The sequence below is a fragment of the Phacochoerus africanus genome, chromosome 7 (genome assembly GCF_016906955.1).
Source record: "Phacochoerus africanus isolate WHEZ1 chromosome 7, ROS_Pafr_v1, whole genome shotgun sequence".
NCBI classification, from domain to species: Eukaryota; Metazoa; Chordata; class Mammalia; order Artiodactyla; family Suidae; genus Phacochoerus; species Phacochoerus africanus.
The window spans coordinates 787,455-804,247 of record NC_062550.1 but is presented as its reverse complement, the minus strand read 5'-3'; the positions used below and the strand labels follow the sequence as shown (position 1 = coordinate 804,247).

General features: G+C 65.5%; 1 protein-coding gene across 6 annotated transcripts in view; it reads right to left on the bottom strand.

The window, feature by feature from the left end:
• Positions 1–16,148, bottom strand: part of BRD1 (bromodomain containing 1) — a 33,679-nt gene extending 17,531 nt beyond the window's left edge. Inside the window, exons 1-3 of one of the 6 annotated variants that reach the window (XR_007135724.1) lie at positions 15,314–15,631; positions 12,310–13,687; positions 1,696–1,852 (exon numbers count right to left, since the gene is read on the bottom strand). Coding sequence is in view for 5 of the 6 variants with exons in the window: in XM_047785946.1 (XP_047641902.1) it covers positions 1,696–1,852; positions 12,310–13,687; positions 15,314–15,338 (1,560 nt within the window). In the remaining variant the exon portion in view is untranslated. Of the gene's footprint in view, positions 1–1,695; positions 1,853–12,309; positions 13,688–15,313; positions 15,639–16,038 lie in introns of those variants that run through there. The other 5 variants (XM_047785943.1, XM_047785946.1, XM_047785947.1 and 2 more) reach the window with 5 other exon arrangements.
• Positions 16,149–16,793: the final 645 nt, after the last annotated feature.

Sequence of the window (16,793 nt, the reverse complement as noted above, 5' to 3'; positions counted from 1 at the left end):
CGGTCACCGTTCACTTCAGGCCCTGGCCACGGGCGGAGGACCTGGGCAAGCCAGCCACCCCCGGTGCCCTGGACCCCAGCCCTGGGGCATCCTGGACATCCCCCGACCCTGCAGTCAGCCCTCCCGGCCCGGCCCGTGGGCACACGCACTGCCCCGGCCCCGAAGGGAACGAACTCCACTCCCAGTGGGAGGAGGAGGAGCACGTGCTGTGTCATCAGCAAAGCCCCAGTTGCGACACAAGGTCTGGGACGTGCTCGGGAGGCCAAGCCCACCAGCGAGCACAGGGCTCCCACGCCCCCCGCCCCCCAGGGTCAGCAGCACACAGAGAGCAGTGCGTGCAAAGCAGTCAGCAGCGCCCCTGCACCCACGTCCCGCGAAGCCACAACGCTGGGTCCTGACGAGGGGGCCTGCACAGAGGCCCGTGCCCCTCCGAGTGGAGAGGCTCGGATGGACCCGCAGGCTCCAGAGGAGCGTGGCCTAGCACCGTTGCCCTGGGCAGTGGGTCTACACAGCACAGGACTCCGGCCCTGGGCACCTCTGTCCCCAGGGACACGACGGGCAGAGGTGCGGCCCGTCCTACGCAGGCCCGGAATCTGAACAGTTAGTTTTTCCGTGAGTTTCAAAAAGCATTAGAAAAACGTTAAAAGAGTCCCCGTCGTGGTGCAGGAGAAACGAATCCGACCAGGAGCCATGAGGCGGCGGGTGCGGTCCCCGGCCTGGCTCAGTGGGTTAAGGATCCAGTGTTGCCATGAGCTGCGGTGTAGGCCACAGACAAGGCGCGGATCCCGCGTGGCTGTGGCCGTGGTGTCGGCCGGCGGCTGCACCTCCAGTTAGACCCCTTACCCTGGGAACCTCCATCTGCCGTGGGAGCAGCCCTTTTTTTAAAAAAAAAGACGTTAAAACTCAAATTCTTTTTTTTTTTTAAACATGGTTTTTAAAAGCGTGGTGTTGACTTGACCTACTTGTCAACACAGCGACGCGGGGAAAGCTAAGACACGGGGCTCCCTAGAGCGACAGCACCGTCCGGGCCGGGCAGGCGTGGAAAGGGACGAGACAGCCGAGCAGCGAGGAGCAGGACGGCGGCCAACTCACGCGCCACGGCGACCTCAGGACGGGGACCCAACCCGGACAGAGCTCCACGGAGGATCAGGCCCCTGGGCCCAGCCACCCGGCTCGCTCGGCCACCCGCTCTGCCTCAGGATGCCACGCAGCTCCGGCCGGCTCCCCTCTCCGCAGACTCCTCCGGGCATCCGGCCGGAGCGGGAGGCTGAGCCGAGGCCGACCGCGGATGCCGGTCGTCCCCGAGGCTGCGGTCCCCACACAAGCGCGCACACACGAGCCACTCGAGGGCTTGGGCCGCGCTTCCGGGGGGGCTGGGCAACGCCTCCCGGCACCGGCCCTCACCGCCCCCCACCCCGGCCCCTGAAGCCACTCCTCCAGAAGCGCTCTACCGCCGCAGCGGGTCCAGGAGCCCAGGGAACCTCGGAGACGCGGGGTCTTGTTCTCACAAGAAACCAAGTCCGCTGGTGCTCGGGGCCCTGCCTGGCACGGCGCTCGGGCCCCAGCGCCCCCACCCACCCACGGGGGGCGCGTGGCAGAGGCCTCCCAGGACCCCGCCACCCAGAGAGGGGGCGTCGCCTGCCCGCCCCCCCGCCCGCCCGTCGAGCAGCAGAGGCCCGGGGCGGCGGCGCGTACCTGCGGCGGGCTCCTGCGGGACGGCAGGCTGGACTGCAGCCTGCGCAGCAGCGGGGCGCCGTTCCGGGAGAGCCGCTTCAGCAGCCAGTAGCTGTGCGCGCGCTCGACGAACTGCTTCTTCCGCTGGATGGCCACCTGGTTCGCGATCCTGTTTAACCTAGAAGACGGGAAACTCAGAGGTCACGGCGAAGCAGGACATCGAGGCACCCTCGTTGTGGACACCAGACGCGACCGCATCCCTTTCAGCCACGGGTGCCCCCTCCGCGCATCCCAGCCACGGCCTGCTCGCCGCTACCACCCGCCTCCCGTTCCTGCGGAAACAGGCCTCGGCCACCTTTAAGCCGCCGCTGTGCCTGGACGGACATCTCATCGCGAAAGACGCTGGCAGAGCCCTAGGGGTCTGTGCAGCCGGGCCCCCTGCACAACCTTCACTCTCACCGGGCTGGGGGCGCCGGGGCACTGGTCCCACGCGGGCGGCCCCCTCAAAGGGCAAAAGAGAGGGACGGGACGACGGGAGGGAGAAGCAGCGGGGCTCAGCTACTCTGCCCGGGCACCTCTGAGGCCCTGCCCGACGACACCCTCGCAGGGACCATGAAATGGGAAGGCTTCGTAAACAGGCTCCCAAGGAGGGAAACGGCCAGGGAGCTCCCAGCCCGTCATCACCCTTCCTGCCTCGCGGAGACCACAGGCGCCGTCGCAAACCAAACCGCCGCAGGACCACGAGGCCTCCTCCCTGCGCACCAGACATCAGCGCTTCAGGCCGGAAACTACGGAATTTTCAGAACTTTCTTTTTTCTTTTTTTTCTTTTTAGGGCCGTACCTGCGGCATGTGGAGGTTTCCCAGCCTACGGGTCAAATCAGAGCTGTAGCCGCTGGCCTACACCAGAGCCACAGCAACTTGGGATCCAACCCACGTCTGCGACCTACACCACAGCTCATGGCAATGCTGGACCCTTAACCCACTGAGCAAGGCCGGGGATTGAACCTGCATCTTTGTGGATGCTAGTTGGGTTCTTAACCCACTGAGCCACAATGGGAACTCCCAAGAGCAAACCCAAAGGCTAAATCCCAGGGACGCGCCCTAAGGCCCTCAGCTCTGCCGCGTCCAGGCCCCTGACGGTCCTTCTCTTCAAAGCAGCAGCTGCCACCTCGGTGCCAAGGGACACCGCACAGGGCTGCCCTCCTGGGGTGACCTGGCAGGACGGGGCTCGAGTGTCAGCGCAGCAAGGGGACCCATCAGGGGGCTTTCTGAAGAGGCCCTGGCACATCCAGCCCCCAAGGCACCAAGAGCTTCCCAGGCAGAAGGAATCAGGAGTCCAAGCAAGGACACCCCCAGGGCTGGAGCAGAGATGGGACAGACGCCCGCCAGCAGCGCCCAGCGCGTCCCTGGAGCTCAGTGGATCTCTAGACACGCAGACGTGTGCTGAGGCACACGCAGGCTCGGCTATCTGAGGCCAAGTGAGGCCATGCAGATGAAAGCATCTGACGGCCAGGAAGGTGCTATCAGGCAGCACGCTTGTAAGAAAGACCAGGCAGCTCGTGAAACCAGCCCCCTCGTCTCCAGAGGCAGGACTCCTGAGCCAGGAGCGGCCCCCAGACCTGAGCCACAGGCTCTGAGCAAGCACCACATTCCAGCCAGGGGTCTGCGCAGGAGTCGCCGAAGAGGAGGGCGGGGCTGAGCACCCGGTGCACCCCCACGGACGCCCTGCACCCACCCGGCCCACCTCAATGACCAACTCACGCCGCGGAGAGCAGAGACGCACCAAACCCCCACGGAAATGCGAGCAACACCCACCCCACCAAGGGACGGGGTCGGGCGCCTTCGACGGTTCACGTCCAGAGGGGAAAGGATCCGAGGACCTCGGGGGCGGGGGGGCCATGCAGGACCAGTGACAGCGAAGGCACAGCCAAGCGCGTGGCCAGCGGCGCAGAAGGCAAAGCCACAGCAGGCACGGCCCTGCCCCCGCAGGCCCGGGGCGGCCTCGAGCGGGTCTGCCCGACAGCAAGCACCGTTAGGTTACGCGCCTCGCCTACGCAACTTCCTGGGCCGGCTTCCGCCTCGGCGTGTTACCCGGCTCGTTCTTCGGACAGAGCACCTTGAGAGGGTCGGCCGTCCGGTGTCCTCCGGCCCTTCTGAGCACATCTCGTAAACCAGGTGCCTCCAAAGCACAGCCCGGCTCCGGGGGGGGCCTGGGGCCAGGCCTCCGAGAGGCCCCAGGAGGAGAGGCCCAGGCCTCGGGGCGGCGGCTCAGGCCCGCGTCGCATCCGCAGACACCAGAAGGAAGCGGCAGCACCCCGGCCCCGAAAGTTCTGTGAAGAGGTGCGTCCGCCCAGCATGGCTCTTCTGCTCTGTTCCCCTGTAACCACTCCCTGAGCCAGAGGAAGCCCAACCCTCACAGACCAGTGAGAGGGACACGCCGACAGGTGGGGGCATGGCGGCTGGCCAGCTGTCACCTGGGAGGGGACCCAGAGCCCAGACTCACTTCCACGCGTGCACACACTGTCCGTGTTCCAGGGCTCCCGCCTCTCCCTACGTGACCCTGGAGTCAAAAGCGCTGGAGTCAAATCCAAAATGAGGAAGGCACGACACTGCTTTTTAAAGGTAGTTTGCTCGGTGACATCCAAAACGCAACGCAGGGAGTTTCCGTCGTGCCGCAGCAGAAACGAAGCCAACCAGGAACCACGGGGTTGTAGGTTCGATCCCTGGCCTTGCTCAGTGGGTTAAGGATCCAGCATTGCCGTGAGCTGTGGTGTAGGCTGGTGGCTACGGCTCCAATTGGACCCCTAGCCTGGGAACTTCCACGTGCTGCCGGTGCAGCCCTAAGAGGAAAAAAAAAGACAAAGTGCAACTCAGAAGGAGAGGCTGACTGGAAACGTGCCGCAGAGGTTGGGAGAAGACAGGGGTATGGCAGGGGCGCCCTGGACCTCGCGGAGGGGCTTCGGTCTCCTCACCACGGCGGCAACGGCAGCCAGTCAGGCCCCGGACTGCTACCCGGCTTCACCCTGCGAACACTTGGGATGTTTAAGCGATTCAGAGGCAGCACCAGACACCTGACACTTACACCTGAAACTTACAGCGTCCCACTCAATGACATCTCGGCAAAGCTGGGGGAAGAGGCAAAGGAGCAAGACATCATGCGGGGAAGATCCCTCCAGGCTCTGGGGTTAAAGAACCTGGTTAAAGAACTGTATCCATGAGGACGCGGGTCCAATCCCCGGCCTCGCTCACTGGGTTAAGGATCTGGCATTCCTGTGAGCTGTGGTGGAGGCCGGCAGCTGCAGCTCTGATTCGACCCCTAGCCTGGGACCCTCCATATGCCGTGGGTGTGGCCCTAAAAAGACAAAAAAAAAAAAAGAAAAAGAAAAAAGAAATCACGAAAGTGGAAATAAGAACACACAAAAAAAATCTCCACAAAACCAGAACTGTTTTTGGAAGACTGTAAAGAAACAAATGGAACAGAAATCAATTAAAAGAGAGTATCCTGAAATGAGATACCAAACTTGCAAAAAAAAAAAAAAAAAACCTGTAACTTATCAGATCTGACTTGCAAAGAAAGAAGAAAATCTAAGTACATTCATACCATTATTCCAGAAACTGACTTAACCCTTCAAAAAGTTCCTCCCACCCCGAAGAAAACAGAAGGCAAGCTTTCAGAAGAGGGGCGGGTTGGCCTGACCGGACGCCGGGGCACCGGGGCGGGAGGCGAGGAGGCCGAGCGTGGACACGGCGGCCCGGGTCTGCCCAGGAAATCCACGCGCAGACGGAGCAGGAACAGCTCGGGGTCCAAGGCGGACAGAGAGCAGCACAGGTGCAGGCGGACGGGGATGGAGCCGCGGAGGAGGAACTACCCGCGGGTGACAGCGGCCAACGTCCGAGATGCCCGCCCCGTGACCGGCCACGGGGAGCCACGCGAAGGACAGCCTGCTGGACGCCTGGCCCTGGCCGGCTGGGCTGAGGGAACGTGGTCTGAGCCAAGGCCGAGGGGGCTGCGGGACGGGCGGGGGTCGTTCTAAAGCCTTCAGAAGAGAAGCTAAAGGCCCGCGGGAACAAAGGATCACCTCAGACAGGACAAGCAGAAGCCTCAAAGTAAATGAAAACACGCGTCACAACAGCAGGCAACCCCGCAGAGCGCCCAGCCAGGCAGCCCGGGGCTGGGCTTTGGGAAGAAGACAGGCCAAGCGAGGGATGGAGCGCCGACCCAAGGCGTCCCCTCGCAGGCGCCCCCTCCCAGGACCTGAGGAAACTTACGAGGTGTCACATCAACCTAAAAACACCTGCAGCTACACGAGAGCCTTGCAGCGGCTCAGCGCGGCTAGATGTGGAGGCGAGGGTTCAAAGCCCGGCCCAGCACAGGGGATTAAAAGATCTGGCAGTGCTGCAGCTGTGGCACAGATGGCAGCTGGGGCTCCAATTCAGTCCCTGGCCTGAGAACTTGGACATGCAGCAGATGCAGCCATTAAAAAAAAGAGAAACAAATTTTTTTTTTTTTGTCTTTTCTAGGGCCGCTCCCGCGGCATATGGAGGTTCCCAGGCGAGGGGTCGAATCGGAACCGTAGCCACCGGCCTACGCCAGAGCCACAGCAACGCGGGATCCGAGCCGCGTCTGCAACCTACACCACAGCTCACGGCAACGCCGGATCCTTAACCCACTGAGCAAGGCCAGGGACCGAACCCGCAACCTCATGGTTCGTAGTCGGATTCGTTAACCACTGCGCCACGACGGGAACTCCCGAGAAACAAATTTTAAAACACACAAACGTCTATAGAGTTCCCGTTGTGGCTAAGTGGTAACTAAGTGGTAACGCAGGACGCATGAGGACGCAGGTTCGATCCCTGGCCTCACTCAGTGGGTTAAGGATCTGGCGTTGCTGTGGCGTAGGCTGGCAGCTGCAGACCCAATTCGACCCCTAGCCTGGGCACCTCCATGTGCCGTGGGCATGGCCCTAAAAAGACGTTAATAAAAAAGGTAAATGTCTAGTATTTTGTTTCTAAGCTCTGTATATAAATCATGAAAACAGGAAAAAAAAATTTAAAGAAGCAGCCCCACCCACCACATGCAGACACGGCGGCACACCCAGCATCACTTCTGAGGAGCTGCATCCTGCGTCTGCCCCTTCTCTCAACTGTCCACTCTTTCTTTTGGGGGGGGGGGCGCCCTCAACGTGCGGAAGTTCCCAGGCCAGTGATCAAGTGTGCGCCACGGCAGTGACAACACAGGATCCTCGACCGGCTGAGCCAGCAGGGAACTCCAACTGCTGGGTTTGGACAACGGCCGTGCTCACTCTCAGAACAGCTCAGACGGGGGGCAAGGGGGACAACACGACACATGAGGGAAGGGAAGCCGCCCTCCTGGCCCCGAAAGCCAGAATCAGCCTCGGGAGGGCAGTGGTTCTCACCACACAGGTTCCCGGGGACCTGACCCAGCACAACGCGGGTCAGGACCAGCCACCCCTCCTCCAGGCTCCAGCCCGCAGACGACGGCCAGAAGCCCCAAGGCTGGGTGTGAGGGTCCACGAGGAACCCCACCAGGTGCCGGACGCCCTGCAGCACCCACCCCAGTGCCCGGGCCATGACAGCGGGTGGGGGAGAGAAGGACCCTAGCGGACCCGGACACCAGAGGGACTGCCGAGGTGGACACTCGCCTCCAGCCCTGGTAGGACGAAGGCCGGGCAGGAGAGGGACATGCCACCGGGCTGCAAGCAGGGGAGCCGCCACCTCCAGGGGCCTCCCAGACCTGGGCTCCGACGCCACAAAGATCAAAGGCAGCAATCACCCAGTCGAGGCGCCGGCGGCACCACAGCCACCAAGGAGCAGGGATGCTCGGTTCCAGGCACCCTCCGCAGACAAACGCGGGACGAGGCCTGCTCTGCGGCAGGGGGAGGCGTGGGACACCCAGATCAAAGGAGGCTGAGCAGCACTGTCCGGACTGCAGGAGGGCTGCAGCGGAGGCTGCCCCGGGCCCCGAGGCGCCGGGAACCATCCTCAGAGGTCAAAGAGGTCAGAGGTCAGCCAGAGAGGACTCTGCATAAAGAGGGTGTGCCAGGGTCCAGAAAGGAGCGGGGGTGAGACCGAGGTGCCAGCCCACGGCTGCCAGGATGAGTGGAGATGCGCGGTGAACTTTCACCCCGTCTCTGCCAAAGCAAAGCAGATGCAGAGAAGCCGCAACCTTGGCAGGCTCTCCCGCTGCCGCGCCTGCCCTGGGCGCCTGGGCGGGAGCCCTGAGCACGGCAGGCCCACAGCGCTGCCCGCAAAGCACTGACTGTGCCCCGCAAAGGCCAAGCCTGAAGGCATCAGAGGTGCGAGGGCTCTGCAGGCCCCCAGACCGCCCCTGAAGCCGCCAGACTCTTCTCCCGTGCTGTTCTCATTCCCGACGGCTCTCTGATCAAAACAAATCTACTCACCAGAGCTGCCACCTCCCGCCTCCCAGAGGCCCACAAGGGCAGGATCACCGAGGGAGACACCCAGCCCCCTCAGGGACGCTGAAGTCACAGCAATTAAACAGCGCTGAGCAGGTGCTGCTCCCGCCAGGCCCACCCCGAACGCGGGCGCGGCCAGAGGGCGCTGGGGAGGGTGGGCAGCAGGGCCCGACCCTCCAGACGCCCAGCGCCTCCCGGTCTGACCTGACGGCCAGGGTCGCGGTGCTCCCTCTCCCAGGACCCGGGAGGGCGGGCAGCACCCACGGGGGCAGATGCCCCCCAACGGGTGCAGAGGGCGGGGCCCGGCTGCACCTGCGGGAGCCGACGGAACTTTCCTGCGGATGCTCAAGTTAACTGCCGGAAACACGGAGGAAAACACACAGACCTCGGGTCCGATCTCCTCGCCACCACGTCCAGGGAGCGCCAAGCTTCCGCCCAGATCTGGGGCCCAGCTGCACCCCGAGGAGCAGAGATGGGACCCGCCCTCCAACCTCACCCGTAACTCAAGCAGCAGCTCCTCAGGCAGCGTCCAGGCTCAGGAACACACGTGAGACCAAGTGGCCAGCAGCACAGGCCGTGCTCCCCGACGCGGAGGGACCCCCAACAGACAGGGCAACACCTGACACAGAGCGACTGGCAGGCCCAGCACACAGCGGAAACTCAACTAAATCAGCTCCTTGGGGAACCAGGAGGCTCCACCCCGAGTCCCTCCGCCTGGCCTGACCCCCCAACACTGCCCCCATAAAGCAGGAGAGGACCCAACGGGAAAAGCGGCCACTCCGAAGGCAACGCCGCCACCACCGCCACAGACAACAGGCCTGCCCACGGCGCGAGTCCCCAGTTGGGGGCCAGGCCCGGGAACAGCCACAACTTGGTTCCAGAGCCTATTACCCGAGAGATGAAAAGCAATCCTTTAACCTAAAAATGCGGGAAACGGAGTTCCCGTCGTGGTTCAGTGGTTAACAATCCGACTAGGAGCCATGAGGTTGGGGGTTCGATCCCCGGCCTCGCTCAGTGGGTTGAGGATCTGCCACTGCTGTGAGCTGTGGTGTAGGTCACAGACGCGGCTGGGATCCCGCATTGCTGCGGCTCTGGCGTAGGCCGGCGGCGACAGCTCCGATTAGACCCCTAGCCTGGGAACCTCCGCATGCCGCGGGTGCAGCCCTAAAAAAGATAAAAAACAAAAAAGACAAAAAATAAATAAATAAACAAAAAAGGAGTTCCCATCATGGCTCAGCGGTTAACAAATCCGCCTAGGAACCATAAGGTTGCGGGTTCCATCCCTGGCCTCGTTCAGTGGGTCGAGGATCTGGCGTTACCATGAGTTGTGGTGTAGGTCACAGACGTGGCTTGGATCCTGCGTTGCTGTGGCTGTGGCGTAGACACATTGGACCCCGAGCCTGGGAACCTTCATATGCCACGGGTGTAGCCCCAGAAAAGACAAAAAAGACAAAAAATAAATAAATAAACAAAAAGATAAAAGACAAAAAAGTAATTTAAAAAAAACGCCGAAAAGTAGGAGTTCCCTTGTGGCGCAGCGAGTCAGGGATCCGGTGCTGTCACGGCAGCGGCTCAGGTAGTTCCATCCCGGCCCTGGGGAAACTTCCACACTCCGAGGGTGCAGCCCGGAAAAAAAAGTCAAACTACAAAGTGAAACCATCACACCCGTCCTCCCCCTCTTGTCCAGAACAAAGCTCGACCTTCCACCCCGCTGGCCTCGGTTTCCTCTCTCACCCGAGTCCTCAGCTGCGCAGCCACTCACGCCACACAGCATCACAAGCCCTGCCAGGCACCCCGCTCTCGGAGCCCCCTGCGAGGGAAAGAGGCCCCTCCTCTCCTGCCCCCCCCACGCCCGGCCCCGCAGCAAAGCAGGTCACCAAGGCCGGGCTTTACCCCACCGCCAGGGATCCGGGGCCTCCGGCCTGAGAAGTGGCCACCAGACCCGCTGCCCCTCCTGTCCCAGCTACGGGACAGGAGCAGGCCCTGTAAGCCTGGGCCCCCCAGCATCGGCCCGACACCCCCCAGGGGGGTCCGACACCAGGTCACCAACAGGCCAAGGGGGGCGGCAGGGTCATGGAGGGGGTTGAAGTGGCCTGAAATGGGGTCCACACCGCGCTCGAAACCTGCAGCCAGGATCATGCCCCCGGCGAGCTTCCGCCTTGACGCTGACCTAGAGGCTCGGTGTGCAGCTGAGCCGGGGAAGGAAGGACAGGAGGGACACGGCCCCGCTCCGCCGCCAGCCACTGGGGCCGCGCAGAGCCCTCCGCCAGCGGCCGTCGCCGCCCATGCCCGCGGGACCCTCCCCAAACGCCGTCGGCGCCGCAGGGCACCCGGGCCTGGGCGCAGCCTCGGCAGCGCCCGAGCTCCCGGCCTTCGAGCCCTGGGAGCAGATCCAAACCCGAGCGACGCCGTCCTCCGGAGTCAGAGGGACGGACTCGCAGAAGCCCTGGTTCTGCGGGACACGCTCTCCGGAGACGCGGCACCAGCAGCGCTTTCAAGGCACTTGGTCCAGACTGACAGGCTCCGTCGTGAGTCTGAGCTGCTCCGCAAAGAGCCGGAGGCCGACGTGGGGAAACCGGCCAGGCCGCCACCAGCCACACACAGCGAGGACCTGACCCCCTGGGGCTGAAAGCCGGACCCCACGGGGTGGCCCCCTCGCCGGACGACCTGACGGCACAGCCCACGGGAGGCCTGCTCCCGGGACGGACGCCCAACTGGAACCGCGCTACCACTTCCCCGAAGCTCAGGCCGGGGTTCGAGTCTCCCCCAGACCTCTGGGCACTCCAGGCTCTGGCGGGAAAGCGTCCGTCACTCGCCTCGTGTCCCAAGCCAGAGCACAGACGGGAGGAAACAAAAAGAACACATCAGGGAGGTCCCATCACGGCTCAGCCGAAACGAACCCAGCCAAGATCCATGAGGACGCAGGTTCGCTCCCTGGCCTCTCTCGGGGGTTAAGGATCCCGAGTTGCCACGAGCTGTGGTGTAGGTCGCGGACGCGGCTCGGCTCCTGCACGGCTGTGGCTGCGGTGGTGGCTGGCAGCTGCAGCTCCGATTCGAGCCCTAGCCTAGGAACCTCCGTATGCCACGGGTGTGGCCCTAAAAAGGTTTTTTTTTTTTTTTAAAGGAGAAAGAAGGAACAAGTAAGTGGCAAGGGGACAATCAGAGGAGGAGACAAGCCCAGGGTGGGGACGGCCCTAGACTCCGTGCAGGGGTGAGGGGGCCCCTCGGGGTCCTGACCCCACCAGCACAGACCACTCCAGGCCCCGTCCGGACCGCCAGGGAAATGCCAGGGAACGAACCAGGAAAGCAGAGGCTGCCCCCACCAGGAAGGGGGCCAGCACCCCGCCCCACGCGGCTCTCGCAGCCGCACGCGGCTCTCTGCCCTGGTGTTGGCCTTACTTGGCCACCCTGCTGAACTTTTCCACAAGTGATTTTAAAAATCCCACAAGAAGGGAGTTCCCATGGTGGTGCAGTAGAAATGAACCTGACTAGGAACCATGAAGTTGTGGGTTCGATCCCTGGCCTCGCTCAGTGGGTTAAGGATCCAGCATTGCCATGAGCTGTGGTGTAGATCGCAGATGCGGCTTGGATCCCGCGTTGCCGTGGCTCTGGCGTAGGCCAGCGGCCGCAGCTCTGATCCGACCCCTGGCCTAGGAACCTCCACGTGCCGCGGGTGCGGCCCTAAAAAGCAAAAAAAAAAAAAAAAAAAAAAAAAATCCCACAAGATTCCTAAAATCGGTTTCGGCGATGCCCAGGTGGAAGCCCCCCAGCCTGAGAAGGAACCCGCGCCTCTGCAGGCACCCGACCTGGTACAGTGACAACACCGGATCGTTCGCCCACGAGCCCAGAGGGGGGACTCCCCGAGATGCCCGCATTGCGGCGAGGGGGAGGGCGAGGAACAGCACTTCGTCCTGCCCGGGGGCGACCCTCCGGGGGTGCCACGGGCCCCAGGTGCAGCCACCCAGGCCGCCACAACGGCCAGCACACCCCGCGGCCGGAGCAGGCACCGAGGACACCACCCCCCTGCTGGTCTCACAGGCTCGAGTCGCCGGCAACGTCTGCGTTCCCGGGGAGCAGCGACGCGGTGCAGCTGTGCGGCAGGGCCGTCACCCCGCGTGGGCCTCAGCGCGCCCGGCCTCGGGCCGCAGAGCCCGCCGCGCTTCCCTCTGCGTCTGCGGGGGGCCGCGGGGCGCTTACCTCTGCGGGGGGATGCAGGGCGCGCACACGGGCGGCAGGGCGGCGCAGGGCTCCCGCGGTGCCTTCTTGGCCTTTTTGGCCTTCTTCCTGACCTTGGACGTGGCCCTGACCGTCTTGAGCGAGCCCTCCTTCCGGCAGACGCCGTTTCTCATCTCCGGGTCCCCGTAAATGTTCAGAGGCCTCCGGGTGCAGCCCGGGGGCGTGTGCACGTCACAGTAGGCGGTCTTCCTGACGGAGAAGGTGGCGGCGCCGCCGGCCAGCTCCTTCACGGGCTCCATCTTCATGTAGAGGCCGGCCTTCTGGGCGCAGGTCACGTGGAAGGCGGTGTAGCAGTTGGCCTTGTGGCACTGGATGCAGGCGCCCACGCCCTTCTGCTTGCAGAGGTAGCAGGTCAGCTTCCAGCGGGCGGGCGGGATGTTCCGCACGCCGTCGATGGGCTCGATGAAGACCGTGTTGGCGAAGCCGACCTCCGGGATCCACAGGGCGCACACCACGTGGCCCCAGCGGTCATCGTCCGTCTTTTTGAAGGCGCCCCCCTTGTTGGGGCAGAGCACGCAGTCGGCGGGCCGGGCGCGGGCCTGCAGGCAGTGGCGGCAGAGCCAGCGGCCCTCGGGGATGTAGGGCACGCCGTAGCACTCCTGGTGCACGGCCAGGTTGCACATGTCGCAGAAGAGGATGGCATTGCTGTTCTGGCACTCGCCGTCCATGCACACGCAGCACACGGCGTCCTCGTCGATCAGGCACTGCTGCTCCCCCTGCTTCTGCTTCTCGCAGTGCGAGGCCTTCTCGAAGCGGTCCATCAGGAACTCGAACACGCTCTGCGACACGGCCGCCACGCAGTCGGCCTTGCGCTTCTCGTTGACCAGCTCCAGCCAGGCGTAGTCCTCCTCGTCCATGTCGTACTCCACCTCGTTGTCCAGCTCCTCCGCCGACTTCTCCACGAACTTGTAGTACACGGGCGGCCGCCGGGGCGCCGACGGCGGGCTGTACTCCACCACGCGCACCTTGGGCTCGGGCAGCGCGCTGGCCGAGGCGGGCGCGCCGTGGGCGCTGGGCAGGGCCTCGCTTTTCTTCTTGACGCGGTTGTTCTTGTGGCGCTTGGTCCGCGAGCCCAGGGGCGGCCGCTCGCTGTTCTCCTTGTTGCTGTTGCACTCACTCATCTCCTGGGCGGTGGCGTCGTCCTCCAGCACGATCTCCAGGGGGTCGAAGATGCTGATGCGGTGCAGGCGCCCCTCCATCTCGATCTCCACCATCCTCTGCGCTTGCGCGTAGGTCAGGGTCTCGCGCGCGGGGGACGGCTTCGTGCTGCTCGGGGAGGAAGGGGGCCTCGCTGCGGCGCGATGACCTCGGCCTTTCCTCCTCATTTGGTACCGACTCCCTGAAAGAGACCAGGCACACGTTACCTCGGCGAGGAGGACGCGGGGGCGGCGCCAACTCGCACGCGATCGAGACGAACCCCCCCCCCCCCCACCGGTCCCTGAGGTTTCCAAAATCACTCATCCCACCAGGCCGCCCTCCCCGGGGACTCCAGGGACCAGAGCGGGTGGGCGGAGGCGTGGCCCTGCAGAGGCTCCCGCGCCCACGGGTCCTTCCAGGACGGTCTCGTTTCCAGCGCTCGCCGGCCACCCTCTTAGACCACAGGTCACCCAGCCAAGCGCGACATCCCTCCCGAGCAGGGCTGCAGAGAAAGCCCAGCCCAGAGCTGGACTCCAGGGGCAGGAGGCTGTGAGCACCAGGCCGGCCCGTGAGGGGCTCTGGTCCCCGGCACCCCCCACCCTGCTACAGCTCAAGAGAGCACCCTGGAGCCCAGGGCGCTGACCATGGCAGTACCCCTGCCGGGAGTAACCCATCCTCCCAGGAACACGTTCCCCCCACACCTACGCGGAGGCACAAGGTGACCGGCCACCAGGACCCAAGAGGGAAGCCTTGCACTGGCCTGGGGGCAGGCTTCACCCCTGGGAGGCCCCCAGCCAGCCTCTGCGGGGACTCAGGAGTGGCCGCACCGAGACCCCTGCACCACCTGCCACTCCCACCACCCCGTGCCACGCAGACTCAGGCACCTGAGATCTTGGCCATGGACTTGGCCGCGGACATTTACACGAACTTATTCTCCTCGGACGTCTGCCATCTGTCACTGACCAAGCCTACGTTCCGTCTCCCTTGGAGGGAGACTCCTGACTCTGGACCACTGCCTACCAAGCAGGGTGGCACCTTAGAACAGGTGACAAGGACTCTCCACCCTCCAAACAACCACACCTGACTGACAGGAGGCAAAATGATGTTTAAGAGAGGAACTGCCACACATTTCAAGGTGGAGCCCAAGGCCCACGGCTGCCTGTGGGCCCGGGCGGCTGTCGGTCTCTGGGAAGAGCCGGCCAAGGTTCGCGCTGTTAAACCCCAAAGGAAATCCCAGCAGACGGACCCAAAGTGCGCTTTGAAGACGAGAACCTCCAGGCTGCGGTTTCCTTTTTCTTTCCTCGAGCAAAAACCTCTGTTTCACCTTAGACTAGCCCCCCCACCAAGGAGAAGCATGGAAAACACCACAGTTGGTCGGCCAGACCCTAACTCACCTGCACCCCAGCCCTGGACCCTGGGGTGCGGTCAGCCAAGCCACCACCAAGCTGGCCCTGCCAGCCCTTGTGAGGGAGATGGGCGAGGCCCAGCTGTCAGCCCCAGAGCCTGCACCCAGGGGATCCCCGGGCGCCGGGGCCCAGTTCAGGGGTCTTTACTGGGGCGGAGCAGATGCAACAGTTGGCTACTCACCAAGTTAAAAGCCAACATGTAATTTTCTTCTCGACAGCAGAGTACCAAGTGGCTCTAAGCACACCCAGCCCTTCAAAACCCCCGCTCTCCCGAAGGGCACGGCAGCTCTTTATCTGGCCACTTGGTCCAAGAGGAATAGCCCTTAAAGGCCACACAGCTCCTCATCTGACAGGGTCCCTGCCCCCGACCCGTCCTTCCCTGCACCCACCAGCTCTGCTCTCGGCCCCCGCTCCTGCCAGACCTGGGCTTCTGGACGGGACACGCATTCCCACCAGCAGACCAGCCTCTCCTTAAACGCTTCTGGAAAAGCCAGGAGGCCACAAGAGGGGCAGAGGCGCCGAGCGCCCGCGGGCCAGCTCCGCGGAGCCCACACCCGCGCCGATCCTGCCTGGCCTCGGCCAAGCCCCTCCAGCTCTCCCGGGCCCGCAGGCGAGCAGGTGCCGGGCAGGAGCAGCCACCCGCCCACCCGGCGGCGACGGAGCGGGCTCCGACTTCCGTCCTGCAGCGCGAGCGGCCCCGCGAACGACACTCCGCCGAGTTACTTCTTCAAAAGAGCCCGGAGGCCGCCGGGCGCCCGGCCACCGCGGCGGGGGCGGGGGCGGGGGCGGAGGCCGCCCGGCCCGCGCCCGCGAACACGGCGCTTCCTGCCCCGGCTCGGCCCCCCGAGCGCGCCCGTTACATAAGGCGCCCCTCGGCCGGCGGACCCCGGCCCCGGCCCCCCCTTCTCGCCGCCCGCCGCCCCGCCGCCCGGCCGCCGCCGCCGCCGCCGCGCGGCCCCCGGCCTCCCCGCCGCCGCCGCCGCCGCCCCGACCCCGCGGCCTCCCTCGCCCCTCCGCCCGCCGCCCGCGGACAATGCGCCGCCGCCGCCGCCGCCAAACATGGCGGCGCCCCGCCGCCGAGAGGCCGGGGCCCGCGGGGCGAGGCGGCGGGGCGGCGGGGCGGCTGCGGCCCGCCCGGCGCACTCACCTTCGGGGCCGCGGCCGCGGGAGCCGGGCGGCGGGCGCGGGGGCCGGCGCGGCCGAGGCGGCGCTAATGGCGCCCGCGGCTCCTCCGCCAACGGCCGCGCAGGCCCGGCCCGCCGCCGCTCTGGGCGCGGGCTCCTGTCGGCGGCGGCCCGGCCCGGCTCTCGGCGCGGCGGCCGCGGGCTCGCGGGCGGCGGCGGCGGCGGCTCGCGCGGGCGGCGGGGCCGGACGGAGGCCCGGCGCGGGGGCCCGGCCGGCGGGCGGCGGGCGGCGGGCGGCGGGCGGCGGCGGCGGCGGGGCGCGGAGCTGCTCGGACGCCCGGGCCGGCTCGCTCGCTCGCTCGCTCGCTCGCTCCCCAGCGAAGCAAACAATGCGGCGAGCGCTCCGCCCGGCGCGCTGCGTGCGAGACGCGCCCCGCCCGCCGCCGCCGTGACGCGCCGCCGCCGCCGCCGGGGGGAGGGGAGCCGAGGGCGCGAGGGCCCTGAGCGCCGGCGCCGCGGGGACGCCGGGCGGGGGCCGGGCGGCGGGGGCCGGGCGGCGGGGGGTCCCCCGAGGGGGGCGGGCGGGAAGGGGGTCGGACCCGAGGACTGGGGGTCCGAGGGGGAGGCGGACCCGACGCGAGGGCTGGGGGTCCTCTGAAGGGGGGGACCCGACGCGAGGGCTGGGGGTCTTCCAAGGGGGGGACCCGACGCGAGGGCTGGGGGTCCTCTGAAGGGGGGGACCCGACGCGAGGGCTGGGGGGTCTTCCAAGGGGGGGGA